Source organism: Herpailurus yagouaroundi, unplaced genomic scaffold, assembly GCF_014898765.1.
Source record: "Herpailurus yagouaroundi ecotype Mexico unplaced genomic scaffold, PumYag 182, whole genome shotgun sequence".
In the NCBI taxonomy this organism is placed as follows: domain Eukaryota; kingdom Metazoa; phylum Chordata; class Mammalia; order Carnivora; family Felidae; genus Herpailurus; species Herpailurus yagouaroundi.
The window spans coordinates 17,974,209-17,984,060 of NW_024412413.1; the positions used below are offsets into that span (position 1 = coordinate 17,974,209).

A 9,852-nucleotide genomic window follows, 5' to 3' on the forward strand; every position below is an offset into this window, starting at 1 on the left:
ACTGCAAGAGTTCTTACTAAAGGGACTCTCTTGCATGAAGAGTAGTATTGATGGCAGGTTCACAGAAAATGCAGCTGCTTTCTGCATATGCTTGTTACATCCGTCCTTGAAAATGTACTGAATTCTATGCCCTCTAATGACGTTATCTTTCCCCAGTTCCTTATATTTATTATCAGAGTGTGAGCTGAGCTAGAACTTTGGGTTCGATAGTGTTATGGCTAATGAAACCATATGACTCTCACCCTCAGCTCATGCTTGTCTGACTTTTTTCTGGTCCAGGGAGCTAAGAGGTTGAGCTCGTGGTTGGGATGATGCCCCTGTGCCCCTGTGCCCTTGTGTCCTGTGTGTGTGTGTGTGTGTGTGTGTGTGTGTGTGTAAGGCTGATTTAGTTGACGGTAATCAAATTACTAGTATAGAGGAGGGCAGGCACTTCGTGTCCTAAAAGATTGACCAGGAAACCTCCGTGACTCCCAGTACAGTGGCTCACGGAGACCCAAGTCATGTCACAGTCTCGGCAGATGAGGGTTTGGGTCTAGAAGGGCACTGATGGGCCAGCATCAGCTGCAGCCCGGGGCCCGGATAACTTGGAATCAGGAAGCTGCAGCGAGGCATCTTTATGGACTGTTTTATTTTGCTCCACACCTGGAGCGGAACTGAGGCCATGGTCAAAGCCACCCCCATAAGAGCACTAGAAGACACTGAGCCATATGCCTCTTCCCCACCATCACTTTTTTTTCTGTTGTTTTAACAGCTGAACTTTGTCCGCTTTTATCTCCCTCTGCTTATCCATCAACATGAGAAAGTCATCTATTTGGACGATGACGTAATCGTACAAGGTATACACGCCGACTGCCAAGAACACTCGGAAAAGGAGCAGCCGATAAGTAGAATAACTGTCTATCTCCTTCAGTTTCCAAGTAGCTAGATGCCCAGCGACTGTGGCTGCGTATTCAAGATGGGAGAACAGTATTGTTATAAATTTGGGGATGTTTTGAAAACGGGGGTTGATAACTCACTTCCCTGGACAGTCCAGTTGACTGAGAGCCACTCTCTCACTGTTGAAGTCGGTAATAAATAGCTCAGTAGCCTCTCCTTTCTCTGCATCCCTAAAATGTAGAGGAATAAAGTCTCCCTCACGACATTCTTAAAAGTGAGCTACGTTTTGGTGTCTAAGTGTTGCTCTCTCTTTCTCTCTCTCATATGCAAATAAGCTAAGCACTGGTGTGGTCTCTACATGGCAACGGAAGTAAAGACATTTAGCCAGTGCCGATCTGAGCTTATCATCAAGTGGCCTTCTGAATTGAGACAAACTATGTTATTAAGTAAATCGCCAGGCCACTCGAAATTGAGATCACATACTTTTCCTCCATAGCAAAATCAGGGACTGTTGGACAATCTAAGGCTCTATCTAGCTCAAAACCAAATGCTATAATATTTAAGCCACTGGTGTTTTCTGAATTCAGGTGACATCCAGGAACTCTATGACACCACTTTGGCCCTGGGCCACGCGGCAGCTTTTTCGGATGACTGCGATTTGCCCTCCGCTCAGGACATGAACAGATTTGTGGGGCTGCAGGTGGGCTCGCTGGCCTGGAGGTCCTGGCTTCGCTCTGCTGTTCCCTTCCCTTCCCTTCCCTTCCCTTCCCTTCCCTTCCCTTCCCTTCCCCGCAGCGCACAATCATCTAACCTTGGAGCGCAGCACAGGGCCCAGGCTGTCCATTCGGCCCCAGCTCCGTGTGTACCGACTCTGGGGCAAGTTAGCCCTGCAAGTCCTTCTCTGCTTGTCTGACACATGGCGACAACGGTACCTGTTTCATTTGGTTTTTGTGAGCTGTGATGAAATCACACGAAGCCAGAGCTCCAGCCTGCAGTAATGCTCCAGAAGTGACAGGTGTTACCTAAGTGGCTGCAACCACCCCTGTCCGAGATGGGGTTTCCCGTAAGACAGTCCCTGGACTTTTGGCTCTGTTGTCAGAGTTTTGATCGTTGCTTTTTTTGTGTTTTCCTTTCAACAGAGGAAAATACTGATTTTGCTCAAGGGTAGAGAGCAACTTACCCTGGTGGAAATGAGGGAAGTCGAACCTGTCTGTAATACTGAAACTAAAAGGATGGCTTTAAAATACAAGGTGTTATTAGGAATCAAATGCTGTTCTTTAAACAAAATTCCAGGACATCATTTTAGACGTGTTGACAGTAGAGGTGTGACATACTTTGAGGCCTGGGACCTTAGTCAACAGGTTGGCTCCACCCCTTAGTAGGTTTGCAGCCCTGGGCAAGTGCGTGGCCGTGCGGGTCTCCCTCGGTTGTCAGAGGTAATAACAGTACTTCCCTCGTAGAGTGATGGTGAGAATTAAATTAGTCAACGCGTGTAAAGTGACTGTGCGATTAACGAGGTAATGTGTGCAAAGTTCCTAGAACAGAGGCTGGCACATGGAAACTGCTCGAGCGTGTCCATGATTTCCATGTGGTGCGTGGGCATCGCACTGAGCTTGAGGTGGATTGTGACAGCCTGTGTGGGTGGAACAGTAATGTCCCGCCTCATATCACAGCCACTCCACAACCACCCATGTGCTTACCATGGTGCTGGCACTGTTTTAGGTACCAGCAGTACAGTAAACAAAACTGAAATGCCTGCCTTTGTGAAGTTTACATGTTAGTGGGAAAAGACCGTATAAAAAATATTTAACAGAGGATCAGGATGCAGATTGGGTTGTATTTTAAATTGGGTGATCAGGGAAGGCTCCCCTGACATGGTGTCGCTGAGCCTGCACGTAAAAGAAGTCAGGGGATTAGCTCAGCAGATATTTAGGGGGAAAGCATTCCAAGAAGAGGTAACAGCAAGTGCAAAGGTCCTGAAGCAGGAGTGTGTCTTTCTTTTATTGCAGGAGCAAGGAGGTCAGGGTGGCGGAGGGAACCGGTGTGAGAATAGGCTAGAAAGGTCATGGCGCTGGGGGCAGATGGCCTAGGGCACGGCAACACATCTTAGGAACTCTGCCTTTTACTGAGACGGAAAGCCACTGGAGAGGCTTCGAGCAGATGAATAACATAGAGACAGAGTGAAGTTGACAAGGGTGGAAGCAGGAACAGTTTAGGAGGGGCTCGCGGACGTCCTGTGAGTGGGGATTACAGCCCAGACCGGGAAGGCTGCAGCACAGGCAGTGGTTGGCTTATGGATATATTTTGGGAGATGAGACAAACAGGACTTGCTGACAGATTTGGATGCAAAGTGAGTGTGAAGGAGCCACGGAGGACGTAATGGCCCTGGGTTTTTTGCCCAAGTAACTGGAAGAATAGTGTTGCCGGTAACTGAGGTAGGCGGGTTGTGGGGAAGCGAGTTCCGGCCAGGATCAGGATCAGGATCAGTTTTTGGATGTAAGTAGAGCTGCCTTGTTAAGCATCCAGAAGGAGACGCAGTATCTGCCAACAGATGTAGCAGGCTTTGGGAATCCAGAGGAGAGGTCAAGGCTGGCTGCACAGATAGTATTTTGGGCCACGAGACCGGATGAGGCTGTCTGGGGAGCTCGTACTAGAGACAGGAACAGGTGCAGGCAAGGAGACTAGGGGGCACTCGGCCTTTCGAGGTTGGGGAAACACGACAAACAGCAAAGGATACTAGGAAATGGCTTGTGACACAGGAGGAAACCCAGAAACGCTGCCCAATGGTTTCAAGAAAAGGATCGTTTTCCAGAAACAAAAGATGTGTTGGTCAAAGGCATATCCTGTTCCTTTACAGAATACATACATGGGCTATCTGGACTATAGGAAGAAGACCATAAAAGACCTTGGCATAAGCCCCAGCACGTGCTCTTTCAATCCCGGCGTGATTGTCGCCAACATGACGGAATGGAAGCATCAACGTATCACCAAACAACTGGAGAAATGGATGCAAAAAAATGTGGAGTAGGTGTAAACCCTTCTACCATTTTCCTGGCTTGGGGACAAAACTGCATAATTAATTTTCTATGCAGATCTCAGGGGTTAGAAATATTTCATAGACCTCTTAGGTCAGATTTGCTGACAGAGGCATGGGTGAGAAAGATTGGGGACAGCAGATGGGAATCTGTCCCCAAACGGTATGTCAGCGGAACCGAGATCCTGCACAATCTCATTATACAAACATTTTTTCTAATGAATTAGTAATGTGACTTTAAGTCTTCTCCCAGAATCCTAGTGAACCTTTTCCACTGAAAACCATTTCTCAGTTGAGTTTCTTCCTACATAATTTGTTTTGAAGAATTATTTTTTTATAAACTCTGGGGTGCCTGGGTGGCTCACTCGGTTGGGCATCCAACTCTTGATTTCAGCTCAGGTCATGATCTCACAGTGTTGTGAGTTCGAGCCCCACCTCAGGCTCTGTGCTGACAGACTGGACCTGCTTGAGATTCCTCCTCTCTCTCTGCCCCTCCCCCACTCGCACTCTCTGTCTCTCAAAATAAATAAACTTAAAAAGAATTATTTTATAAACTCAACTTTGGTTTTGGAAGTTGAGTTTTTAAAAATGTATCATTTTTCATCATCCAAGTTTTAAAATATGGGGGGAAAAACCCCTGTAACACAACCGCAATTATCATCTCACTGTACTTCCTGTTCGTCTTTTCTATCTGGATATTTTCTTTTTTTTTTCTTTTTTTTTTTTTTTAATTTTTTTTAACATTTTATTTTATTTTTGAGACAGAGACAGAGCATGAACGGGGGAGGGGCAGAGAGAGAGGGAGACACAGAATCGGAAGCAGGCTCCAGGCTCTGAGCCATCAGCCCAGAGCCCGACGCGGGGCTCGAACTCACGGACCGCGAGATCGTGACCTGGCTGAAGTCGGACGCTTAACCGACTGAGCCACCCAGGCGCCCCGCTATCTGGATATTTTCAATACCACCATAACTTTGAATTTGTGAGTAAAGTTATTCTAAATAATGTAGGATCAGAATTTGATCTTCAGTATTTGCCATTAAAAAAGGATAAAAACGAAAATGGTAAAATGCTACGCTGTAAATCTAGGTGGATGGTATGGGGTTCATGGCATCCTTCTTACAATTCTGTGTTGTCTGACAATTTTCAAAATAAAAAGTTGGGGGCAAGTGAAAAACCATAGTCTTATTATACAGCGAGAGATGGTCTCACATCTTTCAAAATTAGTAGATTCTACTTTATAGGAGTCTGTGGGGCTCCAGGCCAAATGGTGAGTTTCTGTTCCATTTCTTAGGGAAAATCTCTACAGCAGCTCCCTGGGAGGAGGGGTGGCCACCTCCCCGATGCTGATCGTGTTTCATGGGAAATACTCCACCATCAACCCCCTGTGGCACATACGGCACCTGGGTAAGTATTTTAGGAAGACAACACAAATGTGCACATTCTAGACCTGCGAGCACAAGGCGAGGAGAGTGTGCTATATATAACACCAGCTTCCTGAGATCCAGTCCTCCGGGTGATGTTGGAGGTGATCTTGGACACGTTATTTAACCTCCGCTGCTCAGTCTACAAATGCAGCTGACAAAACTGGCCTTCCTGAGGTGTGTTTCTAGGAATGTGTTTCTAGAAAAGCAATTAGACTCACGCTTAGCATATGGTAGGTGCTCGATAAACATTAGCTATTCTTACAACAAGCCTTTACTGTCAAAACTTTTCCACTTCGCCTTTATTGCCCTCTTGCAGTAGCCTGCAGTGGGCAAAACTGAACAAATTAACACCGTGTTTTGTGAGGAGTTTAGATAGGTGGAGGCTTATCTTTTAAAAAGAAGTTGTTTCCTGATTGTGTAGCATGTCTTGCATTCACTCTTCACCACAAGCATGCAGACTCTTGGGTATGGACTGGAATCCCAGTTCTGCTATTACCCATGTTGGGCAAATTGTTCAACCCTTCTATGCCTTAGTGTCTCCATTTGTAAACTGAAGCTAATTACCTAATACATGTAAATTGCTTAGAACACAGCTTGGCCCAGAAGACGGTCACATACATTCAAACACACGGCCACAATCCCTTAGCCAAAAGCACTGGGCCAGACCTGTTTAGAAATTGGAAAGGTTTTGGGGCGCCTGGGTGGGGCAGTCGGTTAAGCGTCCGACTTCAGCCAGGTCACGATCTCGCGGTCCGTGAGTTCGAGCCCCGCGTCGGGCTCTGGGCTGATGGCTCAGAGCCTGGAGCCTGTTTCCGATTCTGTGTCTCCCTCTCTCTCTGCCCCTCCCCCGTTCATGCTCTGTCTCTCTCTGTCCCAAAAATAAATAAACGTTGGGAAAAAAAAAATTAAAAAAAAAAAAAAGAAATTGGAAAGGTTTTGAATTTCAAAAATGTAATGTAATGCATATATTTATGTTATGCAATACCCTGAGTGGGATCTAGGTTTTGCTACCAAAAAAGTTAAAAAATCCTTTTGTTTTCAGACATTTGAAGATTATTTTAGAATTGGAGACAATAGATTATGGATGTGTATTTACTAAGTACCCTCTACATTGTCAAGAAATGGGCTAGGTTCTGGTGATAAAGGTGAATATTATTTCTAATTCTCAGAACAATCTGCAAGGTGGTATATATGTCCCTTACTCTCCCTTTTAAAAGAAAGGACACATAAAGCCATTGAAGCTGGGCTCCAGTCTCCTTTTAAGGATTCTGTATAGATTTGCTTCTGCCTTACTACCAGAATCCTCCTCGATTTTCTGTATGCACACAGGAGCAACACAGGCAAGTTACGGATTCTAGTGTCCCATCTGATTTATAATGTTAGGTTCCCTATTAGGTCAAATATCAACATTTCCCTGTAATCAATGTGCAGAAAAGCTCATCAAAGTTGTAGGTCTACAAAAAATGTGTAGGAACAGCTATGCGGAGCTTAAATGGATAAGGTTAGAGCATTCTATGATCTTGGAACAGAGACTCACTCACATTTCATGAAATATCTAGCTGGTAAGTAGGGAGGGGCAGAATCTTCCCAAGAGAAAGAAGTCATTTCTCTTTGTAGAACAGAGACTACATCTGTGCGGAAGGTTTTGGAATCCGGGAAGTCTGCAAAGTAAATCTACACAGAAATCATTTGAAAAATGATTTGGCTTTAGAGTGTTTTGGAAGCAGGAAGCAATGTAACACTAATGGGTATTAAGTCTGGGTCTAAGCTGGTAGGCTTAAGACATAAAAAATTTATGAAACGTATTTAGCTAAAGCAAACTGCAAGCCCATATAGAATCCTCCAATCATGGAGCAGAGAGATGATGTCTCACTCAGTGAAGACTCTAAGTTGCTTCCTCCTGGGGTGCCTGGGCAGCTCAGTCAGTTAAGCATCCAGCTTATCACCTCAGGTCATGATCTCATGGTTCACGGGATTGAGCCCTTGTGTGGGGCTCGTGCTGAAAGCAGAGTCTGCTTGAGATTCCCCCTCTCCCTCTCTCTCTGCCCCTCCCCTGCTTGTGTTCTCTCTTACAACAAATAAACATTAAAAAAAAATAGAGGCGCCTGGGTGGCTCGGTCGGTTAAGCGTCCGACTTTGGCTCAGGTCATGATCTCCCAGTTTGTGAGTTCGAGGTCCGTGTTGGACTCTGTGCTGACAGCTCGGAGCCTGGATCCTGCTTCAGATTCAGTGTCTCCTTCTCTCTGTCCCTCCCCCACTTGTGTTTTTTCTCTCTCAAAAATAAACATTAAAGAAAAAAATTAAGGTGCTTCTTCCCAAATGAACATTTCCTTTGTATAGATTCTCTGAAAGTTGATAATTATTCCAGTTACATAACCATAGCCTGAAACACCCAGCTTCTCTTCTGTAACTGCCTTCACAGCTATGTTTATGAATAACGGAAGATGGATTTTTATTTTTATTTTTCTTGTATCATATGTTAAGCTAGAATAACACAACTCCAGCTATTCACCACCTTCTCTTTCCTTAATGGATTTTTAAAAAACATGTCAAATTCCTTTCATAGGAAGAAAACTTAACATCATAGAGGATATCAAAAAAATTACGTTCTCAAGATCTTAAAGCACTTCTGGAAGAGAGGTTCTAAAAATACTCTGGCAATTTTGGGATAAACACACCCTGACTCCTTATGAGTGGAATAATATTCAAATGGAGATAGTTTTGTGTTAAAAAGTGAATATTATTCTTTGTCACGCTTCATAAGGTAAAAACACGACTGTTACAGGAAAATGTCGTCGTACACACTAAGGAGGGAAAATGCAGAGAAACAAGAACTCCTATAAACTCTATGTGGGAGGGAAACTGATCCAACTTCTTTTGGGAACAATCTGGCAACCTCTTATCAAAATGTAAAGGCATATGCGCCCTTCAGTCTAGCAAGTCCATCTGCAAGGCTTTACCCCACAAATGTATCTGTAGACACACACAAACCTGCACAGGAGCCTGTTCACTGTGCCACTGCTTATGTTAGTGAGGGGACAGGAACAACCTAAATGTCCTTAATAAGGAACTCAATAAATGATTATAGGGGCGCCTGGGTGGCGCAGTCGGTTAAGCGTCCGACTTCAGCCAGGTCACGATCTCGCGGTCCGTGAGTTCGAGCCCCGCGTCGGGCTCTGGGCTGATGGCTCAGAGCCTGGAGCCTGTTTCCGATTCTGAGTCTCCCTCTCTCTCTGCCCCTCCCCCGTGCATGCTCTGTCTCTCTCTGTCCCAAAAATAAATAAACGTTGAAAAAAAAAAAAACTTTAAAAAATAAAAAATAAATGATTATATATGCATTCCATGTAGCCATTAAAAATAATTCAGTAACTTTGGGGCGACTGGGTGGCTCAGTCGGTTAAACATCTGACTCTTGATTTTGGCTCAGGTCATGCTCTCACAGTCCGTGGGTTCGAGTTCCGCATTAGGTTCTGTGCTGACAGCACGGAGCCTGCTTTGGATTCTGTCTCCCTCCCTCTTTCTCAAAAATGAACATTTAAAAACAATTCAGTAACTCCACATGTGCTATATTACACACACACACACACACACACACACACACACACTGGCATACAGGTAGAATATTTGTAGGAGGATTTCATGAGAAACTCTAACAGTGGTTATTTTGGAGATTTAGGGGAGGTGGTAAATTCTTCCATGTATACTCTTTGATTCGCTTAATTTTTTAAATAATGAACTTGTACTCATTCAATATAAAAAGTTTGCTTTCTAACAAGCCTATTATTTTCTTCTGAATACAATGAAGGCTGGAATCCAGATACCAGATATTCGGAGCATTTTCTGCAGGAAGCAAAATTACTCCACTGGAATGGAAGACATAAACCCTGGGACTTCCCTAGTGTTCACAACGACTTATGGGAAAGCTGGTTTGTTCCTGACCCCGCAGGGATATTTAAACTCAATCACCACAGCAGCTGATGTAACGACATTTTATATATTCCCTGTATAAAAATGTGGAATTGTCCATTTATAGCCCTCCTATATCATTGTTCTTTATGAACAGTACCTTTGGTACAAATGATCCACAATGTAAAACACAAAGACTACTGTGGGCAAATAGTACCCTGGATTACGTAGGTACTGATTCCTTAAGTGTAAGTGGTAATTATGGAAATCAAGATGATGTGAGTGAGATATATTGTTGGAAGGAAATAAACCCACCTAGGTTTCAGCAATCAATTTGCTTAACTCTCAATGACAACCTGTACCCACAAGTTTTTAAAATTTCTCAATGTGTTTTTCACACATAGGTATTTTTTCACAGGTTGCCAGTCTTGTCTTTTGTAAAACAACAAACTACATTTAAAACATGAATGTATGTAAAAATAAAAGATATGCAGATTTTTAAATGATTTGCAGTACATATATTATTCAATGCCTTAAACATAACACAAGGTAGACGGATCTGAGGCGTAAAGGGGCAAAGAATACCGGTCACTTCTGCCGCAGAAAAACCTG

The 9,852-nt window shown here is 44.1% G+C and overlaps 1 protein-coding gene across 3 annotated transcripts in view; it reads left to right on the forward strand.

The window, feature by feature from the left end:
• Positions 1-9,746, forward strand: part of GLT8D2 (glycosyltransferase 8 domain containing 2) — a 46,810-nt gene extending 37,064 nt beyond the window's left edge. For 2 of the 3 annotated variants that reach the window (XM_040491046.1, XM_040491047.1), the window contains 5 exons: positions 752-836; positions 1,464-1,576; positions 3,734-3,900; positions 5,202-5,314; positions 9,140-9,312. In XM_040491046.1, the coding sequence (XP_040346980.1) occupies positions 752-836; positions 1,464-1,576; positions 3,734-3,900; positions 5,202-5,314; positions 9,140-9,312 (651 nt within the window). Of the gene's footprint in view, positions 1-751; positions 837-1,463; positions 1,577-3,733; positions 3,901-5,201; positions 5,315-9,139 lie in introns of all 3 variants that reach the window. The other variant, XM_040491048.1, reaches the window with a different exon arrangement.
• The last annotated feature ends 106 nt before the right edge of the window (positions 9,747-9,852 follow it).